The sequence below is a fragment of the Cicer arietinum genome, chromosome 2 (assembly GCF_000331145.2).
Source record: "Cicer arietinum cultivar CDC Frontier isolate Library 1 chromosome 2, Cicar.CDCFrontier_v2.0, whole genome shotgun sequence".
NCBI lineage: Eukaryota > Viridiplantae > Streptophyta > Magnoliopsida > Fabales > Fabaceae > Cicer > Cicer arietinum.
In genome coordinates, this window is record NC_021161.2 from 41368060 (window position 1) to 41392560 (window position 24501).

The following is a 24501-nucleotide window of genomic DNA, read 5'->3' on the forward strand; positions in this document are numbered from 1 at the left end:
ATATATATATATATATATATAATTATATTAGTATTATACCGCTTCAATACTTTTTTTTTATTATATATATCATCTTAGTAAATTTGTATACAAATCTTTAATTTTTATGATTCAATACATATCTGTACATAAATTTCTTTTTGAAATGACACATGTCATATTTCAAAAATATTTATCAGTCTATTTATTCTTTCATCTTAATATATGTTAAAACATACCTTTGGCTGAATTTCAATCCAAGGCATTCTATACACTTTCTTCCTTCAACCATCTCTCCCATTCCTATTTTCACACATCTGCAGCAATAGACTCTGCCGCATACCTGCATATACCATTATAAATATAATTACTAAATAATTAAGTCATGCAACTATAGCAAACTAAATAAAATTTAAAGTTAAATATATTTTTAGTTTCTCAAATTTAGTCTTTCAAATTTAGTTACTGTTTTTCTACAAAAGTTTATGTCACATATTTTAATTGACATTTTTTTATGATAAGACATTATTAAACATATTTTAAATAACTTAAATATTTAACAATTTAATCTTTAATTTGAAGTGACAGATAAATTAATAAAGATTGAAGATTACATAGTTAAATTATTAAATTAATGATATTTTTAAGTTTCATCAATGATATATTATTAAAAAAAGTCACTTGGAACATGCAATGTGAACTTTTGTAAAAAAATAAGGAATAAAATTAATAACAGAAAATTTAAAAGGATAAAAGTTTTGAAAGAAATTTTTAAAAGGAAAAAAAATAAAAATTGATATATTTAAAAAGACAAAAAATATATTTTACCTTAAAATTTAAATCATATGTCTCTAAATATCTATTACACCAAGTTTATTAAGGGATAGGTATAAGTTAATAAAAATTAGGACACTTGTTACCCAAATACTTTAACAATATTCCAATAACTTTTTTACTATAAGAAAAATTCAAGAAAAATTCAAGTAGGTCCCATCAATTTGAGAGTGAGTCACATAACATAATAAATAGTCGCATAAATTAGAAAAATTCGTATAAATTTTAACCAATATAGCAAAAACATTTGAATAAAAAAGTGCGAGATATTTTTATAACATACCAAACATCTAGTGCGGAAGACATAAACATATGTACTACAAATTGTACAAATCTTAGAGTGAGGAATTCCAGGCCGCCGTCGTCCACCACCACCACCTCTTCCAGATTGCCCACTCATATCATTATAGCTCATGCTATAAGCCGAATGATCATCACTACCATTCCTTGGTCGAGGACTTTTTACACCCCCACTTGCCTGATCAAATTGAGGATCATGAACATGTACATGCCCTCGACTCGCCTCAACTCGGTGGCCAAAATGACCCCACGACGAGTCACCGCGGCCAATGTCATGTTGGTGGTTATTATGTTGAATAGAAGCTTGCAAGCCTTTGCTGAAATCAAGACTAGGTATTTTGCCTAGTGAAGGAGAATTTGACGAATTTGCCCTTATTGGAATATTGTTAGCACCTTCGGAAACATGTTGATTAGTGTTTATTGTGGTTGTATTCACATTAGCAAGGTCTTGAAAAGTGAGGTTAACGGATTCATCTGGGATTCCTAGGTACAAACTTTCAAGATCTTGCAAAATTGGCTTTTCTTGAGTCTTGTTATTGCGATCACCCATTAGAATTCTATGTTAAGGACATGTAGCTATGTGTTATAATATAGGATTTTAGGCTTATGTTATGGTTATAGATAATGCTATAATAATTATATATTTAAATATTATGATAGAATTGGAATATTTAAGGTAAAGGGTGAAACAAAAAGATGTGTTTAGGCGTGTTAATTTTGTCACATTGGAAACAAAGACGATCATGTATGGCCAAAGTTTGCGTGTTATAAGGCCGGTCGAAAATTAAAATGTTTAGCTGATATTACATTATTAGATTCAATTTAAAGATACTTGTTGGTTGTTGCATTTGTAAGAGACATATTGAATCGATCGTTTGAAAAGGTAGACTAGTTACTATATCTTAAAATTTGGAGATGAGGTGGATTGACTAGTTCAATTTTTAGTTTTACACCATAGCTACTTTTTGTCACCATTTTCCTTGCCTCAAAAGATATTTTATCTACTATTCATCACTTTGTTTTTACCGCCTAATTATATGATATATCATGTGATGACAACTAATTAGCGAGCAACACTTTCATAATTACAAGTAAAAATAAAAAATAAAATAATTAAATTATTATTATTGTTGATATCATAATTTTTTATTTTTTACATTTTATCGTTTGTGTATGTGTCTAAATTCAAAATATTTGTACTTGTGTCCGTATAAATTTTGCTTCTTAATCTTTAATGTACATGAGACCGGATTGGATCAAAATTCCCTAAATTTTACGAAAGATAAAAACTCATCAAAGACGAGTGAAAAGTTCTTGAATATTAGTTCTAGTGAAAAATCAGGTTATTACAAAAATACCAAATTAAACTAATTTCATATAACAGATTGAGTTGGGTTTATAAATCTAAAATAAAACTTTTTATTCTAAAAACATTCTAATTAAATCAAAACAATTATATTAGTTACTTAATTCAACATTTCAAAAATAATAAAATTTCAAGCATATTCTTACAACATAATATATACATGTAATAGAATATTTGTTTTTCTATTTATCTATTTATTTAAATTAATTATTAACAGTAGAGCTGTCAAAATAAATAAAGTCAAATAAATTGAGTTATTTGATCTACATTTTAGTATAAATTGAATTTTAAAAAATATTTAAAAAATAAACTAGAGATAATTTATAAAACAAATGGCAACATACAAAATAATTTATCGACCCTTTTTTCTCTATTTTATTTTCTTTATAAAATAATTCAAATAAATAGAGACACATCAAATCATTCAAATTGTTCCTCGATCGGCTTCAATCGATTGATGATCCAATCGCTTTAATTTGCTGGAGATAGAGAATAGTCATGAAAACCTTCTAAATCATAGTATTAATTTTTTTTTTCAATAGTGATTTGTGAAATTCTTTCAAATCATATAAATTTATTTGTTAATGATGAACATGGTGATTTGGTTTTCAAATTTTAACACATGATTGCTGACTATTTGGAAGTACAATTGTTTCTCCTTTTTAGTTATATGACTAGATTATGTTTCAAACTGGAAATAGAGCTGACTTCAATACAATTAAAAAAAATAATTAAAAACTTTCAACTTTTAATGTCACTAACTTTTTAATAGACTTTCTGACTTTAAATTTTGTGGTCTTAATTTTATTATTATATTATTTTATAATGCAGCAATGAATATTGATTCAGCTTTGGAAATTATGGATCAACACCATGATTAGGAGATTTTAAGAATCTCATCTTGATTAATTTCTTGATTAATTTTGGAAATTTCGTACGGATATTTTAATTTTTATTGATTAAAATAAAAAAGAGAAATGTATCATGCACCCCCTTACTTTAACTTTTCACCTCCCATCTCAAATGAAAATACTATTTTGTCCATTAAAAAAATTAACTACTCCATTATTTACTCTATTTTTCGAAACTTTCAAAATTTTTAAACTTTCGAAATATAAAAAAGTGAACTTTTTTGACATTTTCGAAACTTTTGATAAACACGAAAATTTCGAAACGTAATTTTTTAAAATATTTTGATATTTTTGAAACTTTTGATAAATGTAAAACATTCGAAATGTATTTTTCCAGAATTATTCAAAAATTTCGAAACTTTTGATTAATTTGAAAGTTTCGAAACTTCTGAAATAGAGAAAATTTCAGAATTTTCAAAACTTTCGAAATAAGAAAATTTCAAAATTTTCTAGATTTGGAAACTATCGAAAATTTCTAGATGTGGAAAATTTCGAAATTTTTCAGATTTGGAAATATTCGAAACTTTTCAAAATTTCAAAATGTAATCATTATTTCGAAAATTTGAAACTTCCGAAAAAGTTCAAAAAATTTAGAATTTTCTATTTCCGAAGTTTTAAATATTTTGAAAGTTTCGAAAATTCTGAAAATTGCCATTTCGAATTTTTCAAAACTTTCGAATATTTTAAAATTTTGTTTAGTTAAAAGGGTAAAATTGTATTTCTATAAAAATGAGGGGGTGAGAAGTAAAAGTGAGGGATACATGGTACATTTCTCCAGTGTTAATAAATTGCAGCCCAATAATAAAGAGGGTTGTGTTGAACTGGCTCCATGTAATTGACCCTTGGGGCCAAATCAGGTCAGGTAAAGTCGGACCATTTGCCAACTCTAGTTAATAGCACTCAGTTGCAATTCAGAATTGTGCTCTTTAGTTATTAAATGAAAAATAAAATTTTCTAGACTAACCATTTTAATAACAGGACTTATTACTGCCATTTCTTATGTTTATATTTGAAGCATAGAAACAATAAATTTTCACTCATTTTCATGGAAAGGGACAAAATAAAAATGAAATACTTGAGAGACAAACTAGAACTAAAATCACTTTTAACTATAAGAAAAAGAGCTATCTTTACCACCCCTTTTGAAAAAGGAAAGCAAACTATACTGTGCAATTAAGGAGAAATATAAAATTGGTATCACACTACCTAATTTCTTCTTTCCTGGCTCCAAAATGAGAAGAAAAAAAAGTAAAAAATGAAATTAATTTAAAATGCAGTTGAGAATTAAGTTTAAGACCATAATCATATATTCCGTTGCAGTTGTTTCAATATTGATTAGTCATGACTCATGCTCAGTCCTGTTATATGTATCCATTTCCATATCTTCATGATTGGGATGACAATTCAAATCTATTTGTCCTGCGCCACTTGGCTCAGAAGCCTCAAGCTGACCTCCATTCACACTTACCTCGTCCGGCGAGTGACTTGCATCTTCTCTTGACGCATCACCATTGGTATCAGCCTCCTCCATGTGATCAATTTGATCATCAACTGCTTCAGGTTCTGATTGTTGCTTTTTTCTACGCATCATAAGAGTCTTGAACCGACGCTTCACAGTCTCACAAGCAAGGCAAGTGCAAGTTGGTGGATGTCTTCCTTGTCCACTTGCTGGTTGAATGCAAACGATACAAGTGCATCCCGGACGATGCCTAGGATGTTTGGTGGTGACTTCAGCCGAGGATGACTCGTCCGGATCAGCAAGATTATCTCCTAAAACTGCTGCATTGGCAAGAGCTTCAAGGCCTGAAGGCTTGTGTTCTTGAATTGTTTTACCCTTTTCTACAATTTTTCGCTTTTTAGAATCTGCGGAAGAAGACCATGCAGCATCCAGAAAATATAAGAATTAATTATCTACTACAAAGCTAGATTAAATGCTACAGAGCTTATATAAAAAATCGATAGCAGAATCACACCTTTTCTGGTTCTCAGAAGATTTTCTAGCTGCTCTGATGCAGAATCCGAAGACCTGAAAAACCATAGTATCTGATGAGAAATGATGATAATATACTCACTTTAATCAGTGAATGTCAAAAGCACTGAATAATGTTCATTTGTCTGCATCCCGAACATTTGAAATAGAACTAGAGATAATAATAGAGTTCAAGAAATATTGAATTTAATTTCTATAAAATTCCTTTGATGAAGGAGTACTTAATTAAATTACCAAGATGATTGAATAAGAGAAGCACATTACTTTCACGTGAACACTACCAGCTTGCTCTGTGAGGAGATATACAAATGTTTTCTACCTCAGTCCTACATTCTCATATGTTAAATGAAAATATTCATCTTCAGTTTGATTATGATATATATTAATACTATCATAACATGTTGAAGTTATAGGTTTTAGATGAAGAGAGAAGAAAGAAAGTAACGACTTTGAATCATGAATATAATTGATTATTATGATTTGATTGGAAAAGCACTAAACATTAACTCTACTAATATAAGATTTCAATCCTAATTATACAAGGAAACAAATAATGATAATAACAAATAAATATGGAAACTAATCTTACAAGATAGTCAAACAAAAAATAAAAGTTCTCTGAGATTATCTGTTAGAATATAGAATAAAGGATAATTCGGGTAGTTAAAGTAGTTAAGAGTTGTTATAGAAGTTAGTTTGTTGAGGTTGTTTATAGGGCCATTTATTAGGTTTGATACATAAGATACTTTCATATATTCTAATTATCTTCAATCATATTTGAAAACATGAAAAAGTGAAAAACAATTGAAGTATTATAATGCTAAATATGTAAGATATATATAATCTTACCCAGATGGACCGGCATTTGTTATAGTTATCTTTCCAAAAACTGGGGGCTCCTAAATGAAATGAAGTACAAGTCATAAAGATAAGCCAGGTAACATAAATTTGAACATGATTCTCCAAAGTCCAAACTATATAACTCAAATTTCATCTAGAAAAGAAAACCACAGAAAAAAATGAATTGCTATGACAGTGTCTCACTTACATCATATTCTTCAAATACTTGGTCTTCGATTGTTACGATGTTTGGCTTGACACTAGGCGGCGGACAAAGCAAGTCTTGTGCTTCTTCCCATGTAAGTCTCAACTCCTTAGCATCTTCACTAGGAATGAGCAACCTCTTAGTTTTTGGCCCAATATTGTGAGTCCTCTTCTTTTCTGAAACTGAACCCGGTGGCTGCAATGGATCCTTGTTTGTCCCCTCTTCACAACGTGCGGTTTGAAGCCAATCAGAAGTTCCAGTACCCAAACGCAGATGTTCTAAATGTCCATTTAAGTAAGGTTCCCCGTTACCTTTCCTTGATTGAAGAAGATCACGATAACTACATACTGAGAGCAGATTCTTAGTTGCACCAGAAAAATTTGTATTCTTTGTTGAAATGCCATTGGAATGAGCAGATGTAGAGGCATCCTGTTTCAATAAAAGCCCTTTAAAAATATTTTTCAAAACAAGTGAAGAATATAGATGTATTATTTGAAGAAGCTAAAGATAGTAAAGGTGAAAATCATGTCATAACCTGTGTATCAATTGAATTTGATGCCTTTCTAAAACCCAATACAAATTTTTCCCCAGGATCTATCCGACTAAATATCACTGCAACAAAAAGATCATATTAATCAATGATAACTTTAGATTTGCAACACATATTAGCAATGACATGCATATTTACAGTTCACACGACAGAGTAAACAACAAACAATGTACATGTGATAAATTCTATAAGAGCATGAATTTTCTCCTGAAATCATTCGAATAATGAGGCATATAACTCAGTCAGCCTATATAAGTGTCATGTGTAGAGATGACTGCAAATAAAGAAAACAAAAAACATTTTTTGCCATGAAAACACATGTTAGGAACCCAAGAGTTGGATTCAAACGAAAAATTGAAGGCAATAACATTTTGACATAAAACAGAATACCGAGCAAATTTGAATAAAAAGGTGAAATGGAAAAACAATAGTATGTGCAGAAATCATGGCCTAGATTGATGTATACCAGTATCACCAGCATTTAATTGCAAGGACTGTATGCAAGGGGTCACACCCTCCAATACATACATCCTACTGTTGTTATTAGGCCAAAATCTGAACTGAAAAGTCCACTCGTCCCCCTTCGAATCTAGGAACTCTAGAGGAACACCTTCTGATTGCGAAATATGAGGGAGAAAAGCCTGAAAGTCATATGCCAATTTGTCACATGCGCCGCATGTACAGGGGAAGATGTATTTATTTAATATATAAAAACCCTTTATAAACAGTGATCATATTAAGTAAAAAAAAAGTGTTCCATATACACAGATAGCAATAAACATCAAGCATACCTCAGCACAGGCTTTTGGGAGGACAAGACGACCAATTCGACCAGCATCACTTGGACTTAACACCTTCTCAAATAAGGGCACTACAGTAGACTTCAAACTGAGATAATAACGTTAAGGGAAAAATATGATGAATCAAGTTGGCAACTTCAATGTAGATGTACAACAATGTTGTCAATCCATGGATCGCGGAAAAAAGTAGTTTGTTCAAATTCCGCTACGCTACAGTGCTATAGCGCCGTTATTTGACAACATTTTTCATATCACAGAGTAATAGCAATTTGTCCAATTGCACTACGCTACAGCGTTGTAGGCTATATCTGCTATTTGACACCATTGATGTGTAATAGACCAAAATAATAAATATAAAGGATACTCCCCGGACAATTGCTCCAGCTCTTGATCAGTGATCCTCGGCCAGTATCGAGAAAGTAACTGGTTTTTTCCTTTCCCATCAGGAGGTGGCCGCGCAATTCGTTCATGAGAAGTCATGCCTTTATTTGTTTCAAGATTCATGGTAACTCCAGTCTTCGTTTGTTTGGGCAACATAGGGTGAGATTTTTTCCCTTGTTGAAAGGGAGAAGATGCTTTACCCTCAAGTCTACCTTCTACAATCTCCGTGGCAGAAGGCACAAAATTTCTCGACGAGGATCCCAGAGAAATATTCAGGGAAAGTGGTTCATGTATACTTTTAGACTCCCATGTCGGTCTATCATTTTCTGTCAAAGTAAATTTCGAAGAATGACTAGAATGTTTCATCACATTTAAAAATCCTGTATCCTCTTCGCTGAATCGACACTTAACTTCTTGGCTGCTGGAACCAATACATGAAACCTTGCCATTTCTTTGAGCTTGTGGCCAAGAGCTTGATTCACCAGCTTCAACAATTCTACACAATTGCATAAGGTTTCCTTTGCCAGCACGTTCCATCGGTAGTCTACCATCAATATGTTCAGCATACCAACCACTTGCATTATTTTTGGTTGATTGAACAGACCTATTAGGATTTTCAGTATCCTATATCCATAGAAAAACATTTAATATTCAAAGTGAAAACCTTTATAGTTGGAAATCATTATACAAAAATAAATATTCAAATCAACCTTACCGGACAAAGCTGGGAGGCCTTAACACATGTAACACAACCTATACCACCAAAATCAAGGTACTCAAACAAAGACCTTGATACTATACATCCACAATGGATAGGCTGCAAAACAAAACAAATAATAAACTTCAACGCTGAAATAGAGAAATACAAGGCTTAAGGAGAAATACAAGGCATAGCAAAAATAAAATATCATTTTACCTTGTTGCAATTGCTGCATTCCCTCCAACCGGCTTCGTGACGGTGGAATTTATCACAGAAAGCTGAATTCTCATAGGCAAGTCTAAACACAGAGTGACAAATTAATAATTTGCAAGCAGCAAATAGTCAATAAATTAATCATTACTAGTAAAAAAATTGGGAAAGATTTGAAGTGTATAAGAGGGAAGATAAAAGCAAATGTAGCTTAATGTAGAGTGTTTAGAGACTAATTGAGAACAAAACCTAAACCTAAGTTTGATTTGAACAAAAATGCAACCAGTTACTTTATATTAGACCATAAATCATACAATTTATCGTTACTAAATAGAATACAATGCAACCAGTTACTATATATTAGACACATGCCAATATAAAACCAGCAAACCATCCCACAAGTATAGCTCATATGGTAGTTGTAGGGACATTTGATATAGTGGGGTCCGGATTCGAGCCTAGGATTCCCCACTTCTCCACAATTAGTGTGTGTAAGTTTTGCAGCTAGACTCTAAAAAAAACCAGCAAACCGACCCAAAGTCCCTATAGTAAGGAGAATCATGAAGTCACGCAATCAAGGAATCTCAGTCATTGGTTAAAGATCAAACACTTTATATTTTAACTTCAGCTTTTAAAATGCAACTTAAAATATGAGTCATTTGATCTTCATTTCATCCAATGGCCAAAATTCACGATTGCGTAAACTCGCTGCTGCAGGTAATCCAAACCCTTGAAAACTCATGAAAAGAAAAAGGGTTGAAGCTTTTGACTAATCCTAACTGAACTCATTCATAAGAAGACTGAAGTCAAATCTCAAAATTATCTACAACACATAGTGGCAATCAAGTCAAAACCCCCAAAATTATACTAACATTATGCAATCAAATTCACGATGGAATTGGAATCATGTTTCAGCTCAAGTAAAAGAGATAAAGGAATCAAATTTACCCGCATTTGTTGCAGAGTCTAGCAAATCCACCAGAAATCAAAAGCCACCCTTTCTTCCATTCACTAGCAGAACCATCTTTACACAAACTATTCATGCAAATTTCAATCCCCATTAAACAGAATCCAAATTAAATCAACCCCTCTTTCTCACTTCAAAGTCAAAACCCTAAAAATCAAAAACCAACAAAAAATTCGAATTTCAGTTGAATAAAACAATCCACACCAAGAAAAAAAGCACAAATTAAAAATTATCAGTTCATCAATAACACACAAACTTCAAGATTCACGATTAGAAAAATAAAAAGAACAACAAAAACAGAACAGAACAGAACAAAAAAACGAACCTTGAAAAAAAACAAGAACGAATTTGAGTGTTTTTCTATGTGTTGCTGCTTCAACCATGCACAAACATAGAGAGAGAAAGTGACGTCAATTAATAATAATTGATTTCAAGTTTCAATACTATAATGAACATTGAGGTGAAGAAGAAGAAGAAGAAGAAGAAGAGAAAAGAGGAAAAGGTGAATATGAATGCAACATGGTAACCGTAATTACTGAGAGAAGGTTTTATAGAGAGAGAAAGTGCATGCAAAAATGCATATAACACAAAACACAATACACGCATAGAGAGATAAAGATAGCGCAAAATGCATGCACAACACTTCAATGCATAATTATTATGAATCAATTTTTTTTTTTTTTTTGCTAAAGAGTTAGTATTATTATTATAGTGTCATACACACACGCATAATACGACACAACACAACACAACACCGTTTACCTTATTTTGAAGTTTTTTTGTCTCTTCTTTTTCTGATTTCAGGACAGAAACGTTACCCACTGCCACTGGTTTTCTAGGTTGACTCTCGCCTCCTTTGGTTAAAAGAAATTATATTTATATATGAATAGAATTTATATAACAATTGATATAAAATGTTTTTAGACTGTAATCACATAACAATTCAATTATTAAAAATGTTGACCTTTCATGATTATTTTAAAAGTTACGCACATAATTAATTGTAAAATGAATAAAAATTGAACATAATTAATTATTATTGAATACAATATAAAAATTTGGATGAAAAATAATATACCAAGTAAAAATAGTTACCATATATAGTCCTGTATGTAGTACAAACAGAAGGCATTAAATGTGGGAATCTAAAAAATCATACCTGTGAAAATTTAACCAAAGTAATTATGATTGTACTATATTAGGATTTATGAAAAATAATTGTACATAATAGTAAACTAAAATAATAAGAAAATAATTCTGACGCTAAGACAATTAATTTTAAATTTTTAAATAAATAAAAAATAAATACAAAGTCAAACAAACGTGTGAGGCGGTTTATATTCTTTAATTTGAGGCTACCCAAATTTTTAAGATCCTTAATATATACTCCTATATTATAGTAGTCTTACCTTTAACATGAACAATATTATTATATAAAAAATAATCAATAATGAGCTTATGACTTTTGGTAAGATAAAAAAATTAGCTTATAAATTATAAGTTATGTTTAGTAATAATCAATAATGAATTTATAGTGTTTTTTATAATCTAATTTAAGTAATTTATGAGTTTCTAACTTATAATTTTTATTTTTATTATTGAAATTAAAATAAATTTTTATCCTTTAAAATTTATTTATTATAATTTAAAATAAATAATTTTTAAAATTTGAAATAATTTATATTAGTAATTAATATAATTTAAATTTTAAAATAATTTAAAGTAAATAATTAATTCATTATAATTTAAAATAAATAAACTTGCTAAATAAATAAAAAATATATCAAATTATTTATTATAATTTAAAATTATTTATAAATAATTTAAATTTAAAATGTAAATATTTTAAAGTAAATAATTTATTTATTTATTTTAGTTTAAAATAAATAAAATAGATAAATAAAAAACAAACATATCAGATTGATAAATATTAAATTAATAAAAAAAATTAAATTATTATTTTTAAAATAGTTTAAGCAATTAATTAATAAAATTTATTTTTAACTAAGAATGTAATTTTATGTCATTATACATATTAAGCTAATTAAACCATTAATTTTACCATACACTTCAATTAGTTTAACAACTATCAACTATAAATTATAAACTATCAACTAATTTTACTAAATATAGTCCATAGCTTATAACGAATGAGCTAGCACATAACTTAAAGTGAATAGCTTATAAGGAAAAAACTAATTAAATGAAAATATTTGATAAAAAATATTCTTAATTAATAATAAATTTTATATGTTTAATGTAAAAGATATTTATAACAAATTGATTTAAAATTTATTAATCTAATATATTTTTATGGGTCATGCTAACATGTTTCTTGAATGCATGTTTGACAATTTTGATCTCGAGCTCTTTCTTATTTTTTAACTAAAAATTATATGACATATTTTAAATGACGTAACATATGATACGATAATGTAGAATAATTAATAATCATTAAATTAAATAAAACACTTTAAAATTTTGGATTCAACTTTTGAAATTATTCATTTTTGTAATTTAATTAATGAAATATGAACAATTAACTGAAAAATACCAATATTGTTAAGTTAAACATTTTGTCACTATTCGAACTCGGGACATCACATTTGTGTGAGTTAATTATGGTGGAGTTTTTCATCTTTCCTAAGATTAAAAAAAATATTATATCATCAATTTTTAGTAAAAAAATATGAGGAAACGACTAAAATTATCAAATTTAAAAAAAAAATCAATTTCATAAATTGATAAAAATAAAAATACCAAAACTATAATTAAATTTTTTATTATTGAAAAATATAATGTTTATATTTTCAAAAGAGTTGAAAATACAAGTTGCAAAACAAATTTTTCACATTTGAATCATTAACATATGACCCACCTTGGGGCACATGTTATCTTTTTCTACCTTTTTTATTTATGATCTTTAAATTAATTTTCATTTCTTAAAATCTTATTTCTAAATTTATTTTTATTAAGATTCACGTTTTTCATACTTTATAAAAAATAAATTGATATGTAAAGAATAATAATAACAAATTATATATATATATATATATATATATATATATATGTATATATATATTGAATACATACGTACGGAGAAAAAGTATAATTAAATGTATATATTGATATTTGAAAAATAAATACAAAGGTTATGTTTCATATCCTCTGCAATTATAAGATTTGTAATTTATAATTGATTAGCGTAATAATAGAATAAAGAAATTCGTAAGAATTAATTCAACTAACAATTGTCGATGTTATTAAAATATAAATTCAAATTTAAAATTCCATAATAATGTGAATTTCTTTATTATTTCATCTATAAACATAAAAATAAAATAGAATATAATAACATATAAATTATAACTTCAAATGCTGTAAACTAATAAAAGAACGTTATAAGCTAACAAAAATTAAATTATCCACTGTAAACTAACCGTTAAGTCTTTCCAAACGGACCATAGAACTCTAAATAAAATGTCTAAAAAATAACTAATTAGAACAAAAATCATACGATATTAACTCATTTTATATGATATTAAAGTTGAGTTAAAAAACACAATTTGGAAATTAAATTTAGGAATTAAACTAGACGTGAAAGTAGATATTGAAGTTGTTGTAGGAGTCCTACATTGTCAAAATTTCTAAACAATAGATGAATATGTGTTTAAAAACTTTCAAGCTAGCTTTTATGGTCGAGATCTAAGCCCGTTTAACAACCATACTCTGCATAATATGCATAGAAAAATGTAATATTTAGTAAACACGAGATGTATTCCTTAAACTTTATTTTAGTATGACTTATTTAATTTTTTTTGTTCAGATGAAAAGTATAACTTACTTATTTTGCTTATTATAATTTTGGCTTAATTACAGTTTTGGTCTCCTTATTTTAGCTGAATCGCGAAAGTAGTCTCCCATTTTGTTTCTCCCCAGTTTTGGTCCTTCAAACCAAATTTTGATCTAAAACTTGATGAAATTTTATTTTTTAAAGTCGTACTACACCATTTATAATCATAGATTTCAGGTACAATTGTTGCAAATGAGATATTGAGGCATGGTGTGACTTAAATAAATGCAAAAAAAATGAAATTTCATCAAGTTTTTGGCCAAAATTCTGTTTGAGGGACCAAAACTGGGGAGAAACAAAATAGAGGGACTACTTTCGCGAATCAGCTAAAATAAGGGGACCAAAACTGCAATTAAGCCTATAATTTTATGATATTTTAATAAAAATATAATATTTCACTTTATATATAGAATCATATTTAAATTCATAACTATTAATATATTTGATTTTAGTATTCATTTTTGTTGATTGAATTGTCTCTTATAAAATATAGAAGTTGAGGAGATCCGTTGATAGTCATTGTCATTGCGAGAAAGAAGCTTAGGAAACTTTTAACATGAAGTTGATGGCTGCACTTCAGGTTGTCATGTGTAGAAGGTAGAGTAGTATGATCTTTGAGCTCAATCTTGGTACAACTTTGCTTATTAGGTGATGATTTAGTTGATGTAGTCTTCCTATTTAGAGCTTATCAGATGATGATTTTAGTTGAGTTAGAGGATGTCTCTATATCCTTCTTGAGATGTTCTTTTGGTTCCCTAATCTCATTTAGTTGAGGTTTTAATGCAATTTGCATAGAAACTAAATCGCTAATCTCATTCAATAAGGTTGCCAATTGAGCCATCCTTGCAAATTCAATATAGTGAAATGTTCAAGAAATATGGGTTTGGATTGTGTTGGATGAAATCTTTTTTAAACACAATTTATAAAAATATTTCCATCAGAATATAAGTTATAAAAACTTTTTATAAAATCCACGACTTAAAACAAATATTTTTGAAAAAAGAAACAAATAACGAAAGAATTGACTACAAAGACGATATATAATTATTCACCACAAACTTGATAGCTATGTATGTCTCTTTAACCTTAAATTTTTTTTCCGCTAAATCGCCTGATTTATAAACTAGAGTATACTTATGTCAAACATAATTATACTAATGTCAATCCACTAAATCACGTTTGTGTAACTAATAACAATTGGACTTGGTTACAAGTTTCACACAAGATTTTGAAATACACAATCAAATAACTCTCAAAGAAAGGATATAAATATTAAACTCATATAGTGTTAAGAAATTTTTCTATGAAAGAATGTTATTTTTTAATCTCCAACTCTCAAATTTCTATTTTCCTTCTTTGATTCACATATTCAAATATTCGTTGTTGTATTGGAAGTGTTTTTGAGATAAACATTTGATTCTAGATATTCATAAAATCAATTAGTAGAATCAATAGTGATCAATTGTATACAATTTGTTGTATATTTATTGTTGAAGTCAATTCTATATAATCCTCGAGAAAATAAATATGTTATCTCTTGTTGTTAGGTTTGCAAGAAACTCTCTTATAAACAGATGATGACATTTTCATATCATCTTATATGAAATTTAAGTCTTTCAAAATAGATTTGTTAGCACGGAAAAACTCATACATCTAATATTCTTTGAGTTGATATTCCTCTTCTATATATAATATGTTTTGCATATTAGACACATTATTACACCAAACAATGTCCACTATGTCAATTAGATGAATTTAGTGCTTGTTTAATCTTGAACACATATTCATATGCAGCCAAGTCCACCAAAAGATGATCATTTGATAAAGACTTGAATGTTTTTCATGTGCACACTTGAGCCAATATTAAAGGATAATTTTTTTTTCATCACTTTATTACCATGAAAATAATTTGGGTAATTGTTTCTCAATCAACTTTATGACAAACATGTATTTTGTTGAACAACTTTCCATGTTTTAACAAATATTTTTATAAACGTTTTGAAAGCTCCTCTCAATTTTATCACGTACAAATATTTTCTAAGTTCATATCAAATTAGATGAATGTGCATGATATAAGTTGTGTGTAAGAGGTCTAAGTCTCTTCATGGTGCTTGTGGGAGATCTCTATATAGGCCTTAGTCTCTTCAATTAGTTTGTTGAAATTTTTTTGTGACAAATTCACTCTCTAGTATTAATGCATTGGAAGATGTAGACGTAGATGTAAATACACTCAACAAAGATAACACATTAAATGGATAAGGTATCAAAGTAGTAGAGTTGTTAAACGTAATTATCAAACTAGTGTTGTTCTTAAAATTAGATTAAATTATATGTTTAATCTTTAATTTAAATTATTTTTACATTTCACTTTATGTTTTTCTTTTCATTCCATTTTAATTTGTTAAGTTTTTTTAACAAAATAAAAATGAATATATTAAAGAAACATTCTAAACACAAGAAGTGTTTAGAACAATAAATTTTACAATATTTCTACCGTATGATTAAAACAAATATGAAACATAAAACTAAGCTACTCAACATGAAGCAAAACAATTAACTACAAGTGATGCCAATGCATTTTTAGGGTTGATAGCACAATTGGTTATACTCATAACAAAATCTTTTTATGTGCAATTGATCCATCTCCATGCTAAAAGATTAACCTGCTCACTAGTAATATTTACATTCAAAACATGCGAACGAAAAATCGCCTAATTTCTTGATTTCTGAATCATCCACGTCACTGCAAACCAAACTATATTATTTGATGCATTACACGACTACATGGAAACATATCATTAAATTGGTTAGCGTAATTGATTGCATCCATATAAAACACATCTGATAGTCCAAACCCCTTCAAATTATCATACCACATGAATCTAAAAAGAGAGCACACAAAGAAAAATGACAGACTATTTCAACTTCCTTGCAACCTGCTACACATTGTTGATCTTCTAAAGAAATGATTATTTGAAGGAACAAATCATCCTTTGTAGGTAACCTATTTTATAACAACTTTCACATAAATAATGATAATTATTATTGAACAAAAGAATGTCACACTAAATCTTGAAATGGAGGTGCGGTGACACTTGCAACAAACTCATCCCAAAACACAAAATACGTCTCCTTTACCCAATATAATCCTCCTTGCGTATTATTCAACGATCACTTATCTACTACATTAATCTCCAAATGAACGTTAGCCAATAAAATGCTACATTGCTCTAGTAATTGTGAGATATTTTCAAAATATTGGATAATATATGTATGTCTAATTCGTGATAATTAACATAAAGTTGTTGTTGGTTTAGCCCTTCGTAAACAGTGGCAGAACCAAGAATTGAAACTTTTTCTCAAGTGACATTATTTTTCCTATAATTAGGATCACTTTGGACATAATAAAAACACGAATTCTACTGATTGCCATCCACTTTTCTCACCTATTCTTATATGCTAAGTCATCTTATTCTTTTCTAATGCATGAGTAAAGAATAAGAATCATTCTTTTGTAACATACTATTGAAAGATAATCTTGGTGTGAAAGTGCAAATTATATCAAGGTTTTCCAAAGTACCCTGAAGGGGATTCGCTAGTTATCTCATTTGCATTCGATTGGTGGGGGTGAATCAAACTTAAAGGCTAGTGTAACAACACGCTTTGGAATTTGCTACATATAATCTTCATCAACAACTTCACTATTAAAGTCTTGCAGCATTGTCACCAAAACAGATCCAACAATCTTTAGGTTCGACTTTATTTTCAATCAATGGCTGCATCACTCAAAGAAATGACTTCTAATTTTATGAAGTTGGAGAAATTCGATGAAGGAAATTTTATCCGTTGGAAGGAAAAGATGAAATTCCTTCTAACAACTTTGAAGGTGGTGTATGTTCTGCACACCACAAGACCGCTGGAGAAGGAAATGGAAACATTAGCAAAAACAAGAGAAAGACAGAAGTGGGACAATGATGACTATATATGCATGGGACATATTCTCAACGGAATGTCTGACTCCTTGTCCGATATATATCAAAGTAGCATCTCTGCAAAAGAACTATGAGAGAAATTAGAGTCAAGATACATGCAAGAAGACGCTACAAGTAAGAAGTTTCTTGTTTCTCAATTTAATAATTATAAAATGGTTGATAGTAAATCAATAATGGAACAAATGCATGAAATTGAATGTATTCTTAATAACTACAAACAACATCAAATGCACATGGATGAAACGATTATTATATCCTCCATAATAGACAAACTTCGACATTCGTGGAAAGATTTCAAGAAATCTATGAAACATAAGAAAGAGGACATATCACTTGAGCAATTGGGTAATCACCTCCGTTTAGAAGAAGAGTATCGTAAATAAGATGATACTAAAAACCAATTTTTTCATGAAAATGTCCATGTAATGGAGGAAGGAAATTCAAGCAAATCTTTTAAGAAAAGAAATCGAGATTTTCATAAATCTCATGAAAAATACAATGGTAATAATGAACAACGAAAGAAAAGAAAAAAAAAAAAGGAAGTTGTTATCATTGTGGAAAACCAAGACACTTTATAAAAATGAGTGTAGGTTCTTGGAAAAGAAGAACAAAGAGAAGAATTCAAGTGGAACAAAAGATAATCTTGTTGCTGTCATTTCTGAACTCAACATGATTGAAGATGTTGAATCTTGGTAGATAGACTCTGGTGCTACCCGCCATGTGTTAAAAAACAAAGAACTATTTAAGACCATTAATGAAGAAGATGGAAGTATTTTGTACATGGAAAATGCATCAACTGTCCAAGTCAAAGGAAAAGGAACAGTGGAGATTGAATTCACTTCTGGAAAAATACTTACTCTTAAAGATGTATTTTATGTTCCTGATATTAGGAAGAACTTGATTTATGTACCTTTACTAAATAAGTTTGGTTTCAAATGTGCATTTGAGGGAGATAAATTTATTCTCTCTCAAGGTGGTACGTTTGTAGGAAAGGGTTACCTTTGTGAGAATATGTTCAAATGTAATGTTATCAGTAACTATAATAATAATATGATTTCTGCTTATATTGTTGAGTCTTTTGATTTATGGCATATGCGACTAAGACATATTAACTTTAGAAAATTGAATGATATGGTGAAATCAAATTTAATTTCGACTTTTGATAAAAATTCAAATTCATGTACTACTTGCATGCTAACTAAAATCACAAGACAACCTTTTAAAAGTGTTGAAAGAAGTTATAAGGTATTAGATTTAATTCACTCTGATGTATGCTATTTACATGGTTGGCCTACAATTGGTGGTAAATAGTATTTTGTCACTTTTATTGATGATTGCTCTAGATTTTGTTATGTTTATTTAATGCACTCTAAGAATGAAGTTTTAGACAAATTTAAAATATTTAAAGCACAAGTAGAACTTCAACATGAAACTTTTATTAAGTGTTTTAGAAGTGATAGGGGAGGAGAGTTCTATCATCCTGAGTATTTTGAGTCCACTGGTATTGTGCATCAAACAACTGCACCATATTCCCCACAACAAAATGGAATTGCAGAAAGGAAAAATAAGGTATTAGAAGAAATGTTGAATGCCATGTTATCCTATTCTGGTTTATCTAAAGGTTATTGAGGTGAAGCCATGCTAACTACATGTTATTTGCTAAATAGAGTTCCCAATAAAAAGAACAAGATAATCCCATATGAACTCTGGAAGAAAAGAAAACCCAATCTTAACTATATGAAAGTTTGGGGATGTAGAGCAATTGTTAAGGTTTCTGAACCAAAAAGAAAGAAATTGGGAGAAAGAGGAATTGAAAGTGTATTTCTGGGCTATGCTGAAAATAGCAAGGCCTATAGATTCATGGTTGTTGAATCTAATGACTCATATCCTATTAACACAGTGATTGAGAGTCAAGAGATGCAATTTTTCAAGAAAATATATTTAACTCAATTCCACATCCCAAGGAAACTTCATGTTCTAGTGTACAAAGTCTAGAAAATAATGTCTCTAATAATGATACTTTGACATGTTCAGAACCCAGAAGAAGTAAAAGAGGCAGAAAAGAAAAAGATTATGGCCTAGACTTCTTTATGTTCCTTGTAGAAGGTACAAATGATTCCAGTAACAGCTATAGACCAATTTGCTACAATTTAGAAAGTGACCCATACACATATGAAGAGGCAATAAAGTCTCAAAACTCTTCCTTTTGGAAAGAAGCCATCCATGAGGAAATGGACTCAATCATGGGGAATAAAACTTGGAAATTGGTAAACCTCTCACCTGGATCCAAACCAATAGGTTGTAAATGGATCTTTAAGAAGAAAATGAAATTTGATGGTACCATTGATAAATTCAAAGCTAGACTTGTTGCCAAAGGGTTTACACAAAAAAGAAGGTATCAACTACTTTGATACTTATGCACCTGTTGCAAGAATTGCATCCATAAGAGTGCTTTTGGCACTAGCTTCTATCTATAAGTTTGTAATCCATCAAATGGATGTTAAAACTGTTTTCCTAAATGGAGAGTTAGATGAAGAGGTGTATATGAAACAACCTGAAGGATTTTCTATCAAAGGGCAAGAACATAAAGTGTGTAAATTGACTAAATTCTTATACGGGTTAAAACAAGCACCCAAACAATGGCACCAAAAGTTTGATAAAGTTTTGCTTTCTAATGGATACAAAATAAATGAATCTGACAAGTGTATTTATAGTAAATTTCATAATGGAAATGGTGTTATGATTTGTTTATATGTGGATGATATGTTAATCTTTGGCACCAATTTAGATGAGGTAGAAAAAACTAAAACTTTCTTATCAAAAAATTTTGATATGAAAGATTTAGGTGAAGCAGATGTGATTTTAGGAATTAAAATCATTAGAGATGGAGTAAATATTGGTTTATCTCAATCTCATTATATTGATAAAGTTATAAAGAAATTTGATTATTTTGATTGCAAACCTGTTACTACCCCATTTGATCAAAATGTTAGTTTACAAGCATATAAAGGATGTCCTGTGGCACAACTAGATTATTCAAAGGTAATCGGATGCTTGATATATGCCATGACCTGTACCAGACCTGATATAGCGTATGTTGTAGGTAGATTAAGTCGGTATACTAGCAATCCAAGTAAAGAACATTGGCAGGCTGTTAAAAGAGTATTAAAATATTTGAAATGAACAATTAACTATAGTTTAGTCTATAGTGGATATCCTTCAGTTTTTGAATGATATACAGATGTCAGTTGGGTAACTTATGTTGAGGATCATGCTTCCACAAGTGGATGGATCTTCAACCTTGGTGGAGGTGTAGTTTCTTGGGGATCAAAGAAACAAACTTGCATTGCCGACTCCACCATGGCTGCAGAGTTTATCTCAATCTCATTATATTGATAAAGTTCTAAAGAAATTTGATTAATTTGATTGTAAACCTGTTACTACCCCATTTGATCAAAATGTTAGTTTACAACCATATAAAGGATGCCCTGTGGCACAACTAGATTATTCAAAAGTAATCAGATGCTTGATATATGCCATGACCTGTACCAGACCTGATATAGCGTATGTTGTAGGTAGATTAAGTCGGTATACTAGCAATCCAAGTAAAGAACATTGGCAGGCTATTAAAAGAGTATTAAAATATTTGAAAGGAACAATTAACTATAGTTTAGTCTATAGTGGATATCCTTCAGTTTTGGAATGATATACAGATGTCAGTTGGGTAACTTATGTTGAGGATCATGCTTCCACAAGTGGATGGATCTTCAACCTTGGTGGAGGTGTAGTTTCTTGGGGATCAAAGAAACAAACTTGCATTGCCGACTCCACCATGGCTGCAGAGTTTATTGCCCTAGCTGCAAGAAGTAAAGAGGCAGAATGGCTAAGAAATTTGTTGTATGAGATACCAATTTGGCCAAAGCCAATGACACCAGTATCCATACATGCGATAGTCAATTCACACTATCCAAAGCATATAGCCAAGTATGACATATTGGTCTAAGACATAGCTATGTAAAGGATTTAATTTTAAATGGAGTAATATCCATAGTGTTTGTAAGAACTGAAAAGAATCTTGCAGATCCTTTGACGAAAGGTCTGACAAGGGACATGGTGTTGAAGACATCATTGGGGATGGGACTCAAGCCCATATCTAATTAATCATCAATGGTGGAAAATCGACTCACACTTGAGTAACATCAAGTCTTGAGTTCAATGATAAAAGTACACTATTAGAATGATTGCAAGTACTTGAATATAGATACATCCCAAAGGTTGAAAGTACTTGGACCATAAGTATAAAGTTGGAAGGTTGAGTTTTACTCTTAATAGACATATAGCATAAATTTGCTGAAATACATATTATGGGTGTATTTTTGATATAGTCTACCTATGTGAGGATGAAGTGAGGCCGCTTCGAAGAGTTAAAGGGCTTGACTCTTAAATTTTCATGAAAAGGGTACATGACACAAGGCCTTAATAAATGTGTCATCTTTATAATTCTTTCGATAGTACCGAGATTTCATGTGTAAGTTGTGCACACTTGTTCTAATGAATAACTGGTTCAAAGCTGGTCTACCAATCTATTCGGAATAAGTGGAACCTATAGCTTACTAAGTAGTGGTTCAAATCGTAAGATACCATTATCTGAAACTATGATATTTCCAAAATTATGGGACTAAGTATATTTTGAAAATGGTGGGGGATTGTGAGATATTTCCAAAATATTGGATAATATATGTATGTATAAGTCGTGATAATAAACATGAAATTGTTGTTGGTTTAGTTGTTGTGTTCATTGTGTGGAAACATAAGGTCACGATTTTGAACCTTGCTTCTTCCTTATTTTTTGAATAAATTCCGCCTTGAGAAGACACGATTGGTCATTAAAAATGAAGAGGCATAGCAGCGATTCAAACCTGAATCCTCACACGAGGAGAAGCACTGATTAACCAACAGACTAGTGCAATGCTTCAGTAAATAACTGAACGTTATATGTTCGTAAACAGTGGCAGAACCAATAATTGCAACTTTTTCTCAAGTGACATTATTTTTCCTATAAATAGGGTCACTTTAGACAGAATAAAAACACGAATTCTACTAATTGCCATCCACTTTTCTCACCTATTCATATATGCTAAGTCATCTTATTCTTTTCTAATGCATGAGTAAAGAATAAGAATCATTCTTTTGTAACATACTATTGAAAGATACTCTTGGTGCGAAAGTGCAAATCATATCAAGGTTTTCCAAAGTACTCTGAAGGGGATTCGCTGGTTATCTCATTTGCATCCGATTGGTGGGGGCAAATCGAACCTAAAGGCTAGTGTAACAACACGCTTTGGAATTTGCTACATATAATCTTCATGAACAACTTCACTATTAAAGTCTTGCAGTATTGTCACCAAAACAAATCCAACAGTAATTCCTCCTCCCACACAAACAACTACATCTACCATTTCCACCCTTGAACACCCTCCAATCACAACATCTCTAACATAATAACCTCTACATATTCCTCTTGTTGCAAAGACAAATGGAATGACCAACTAAATTTCTCACACAAAACCCCACCAACCAACCATAGGTCATTGTAAAATAAAGTATTACTCTCATTTCCAATAGTTTTAAATAATTTTTTATCAAACCATTCCTCCTCTATATTTATTGATCAACACTTTAACTCATAGGCTCATTGACTCTATTTTTAACCTCCAACGCCATTTACACAATAGAGTTTTATTAAAAACTTTTAAATCTCGAATTACTAATTCACTCTTCTCTAAAGGCAAACAAACTTTCTCCTAATCCACCTTTTTAATTAGTTAAGTTATAATTTATATTCTTAAGTTATAAATTATGGTGCAGAATTTTGCATTTCTTCATATAAAAGGAATATGTTTATGGTAATTAATAAAAAATAAATGTTCATCATGATGAAAGAGGAAGAAGAAAATGTGAGAAAAAGGAAATGTGTTGAAGAAAACAATGAAAATGTGGGATTATACCTGAGTTATACCCATAAAAGTTCTACTTCAAAATATTGAAAGAAGAAAAGTGGGCCCAGAGCCCTATCTTATTGACTTGGGCTGACCTTTATTAGACTAACTAATAGTCTCCAATGTTTGATAAATTATGAGGTGTCTATCGGTCCTCGTGTTTGTTAGACAAATTATTAAATGAATGTTCATTTATTTTATATTTTGTTTCCCTCTCTAAATATACTATTAAAAGTTACGATTTAATTATGTATTTTATTTTATTAAAAATTAAAATCCGATAAAAAATTAAAAAAAAATTGATAGTAGATAAACATTCATCAATTATATATCACTGGTTGCCACTTACAAACAAAACAATGGAAGGTGAGAATTGCCCCATATCTAGCTACTTCTCCCTTTTCCCCACCTTTGATTTTAGAAAGAAAATATTCTTTTTTTGCTAATTCAATATCATTAATTTCATTAAGAGTATCGATTTGAGAGCAAGTGGATTTAGGACCAAATGAAAATTAATACCTTAATATTTGGTATTTTTCATTTACAAAAAAATAATAAGCTCAAATGCACTTTTAACTCCAATAAAGTACTTCAAATTTTTAGTTATATAAGGTATTGATTTTC

The 24501-nt window shown here is 29.8% G+C and overlaps 2 protein-coding genes across 2 annotated transcripts in view; both read right to left on the bottom strand.

Moving 5' to 3' along the window:
• LOC101507870 (uncharacterized) overlaps nucleotides 1-1755 on the bottom strand; it is a 2884-nt gene extending 1129 nt beyond the window's left edge. Inside the window, exons 1-2 of the mRNA XM_004490706.4 lie at nucleotides 1097-1755; nucleotides 219-322 (exon numbers count right to left, since the gene is read on the bottom strand). Coding sequence (XP_004490763.1) covers nucleotides 219-322; nucleotides 1097-1663 — 671 coding nt within the window. The 5' untranslated portion in view covers nucleotides 1664-1755. The remainder of the gene's footprint in view (nucleotides 1-218; nucleotides 323-1096) is intronic.
• A 2723-nt stretch (nucleotides 1756-4478) lies between these two features.
• On the bottom strand, nucleotides 4479-10688 carry LOC101492390 (B3 domain-containing transcription repressor VAL1-like). Its single transcript, XM_004490659.4, has 12 exons — nucleotides 10359-10688; nucleotides 10015-10180; nucleotides 9073-9154; nucleotides 8872-8973; nucleotides 8140-8780; nucleotides 7767-7863; nucleotides 7442-7616; nucleotides 6961-7037; nucleotides 6429-6854; nucleotides 6230-6279; nucleotides 5364-5416; nucleotides 4479-5253 (listed from the first exon to the last, which is right to left on the bottom strand). The coding sequence occupies exons 2-12, from the start codon at nucleotides 10125-10127 to the stop codon at nucleotides 4730-4732; spliced, it is 2340 nt and encodes a 779-aa protein (XP_004490716.1). The 5' UTR covers nucleotides 10128-10180; nucleotides 10359-10688; the 3' UTR covers nucleotides 4479-4729.
• Nucleotides 10689-24501: the final 13813 nt, after the last annotated feature.

Excerpts from the sequence above, each read along its gene's own strand:
- LOC101492390 (XM_004490659.4), bottom strand. The coding sequence starts at position 10,127 with ATGGGGATTGAAATTTGCATGAATAGTTTGTGTAAAGATGGTTCTGCT. Across the intron at positions 8,974-9,072 it reads AATGCAGCAATTGCAACAAG|CCTATCCATTGTGGATGTAT; the intron begins GTAAAATGATAT and ends TTTGTTTTGCAG. Across the intron at positions 6,280-6,428 it reads AAGTATTTGAAGAATATGAT|GAGCCCCCAGTTTTTGGAAA; the intron begins GTAAGTGAGACA and ends CATTTCATTTAG.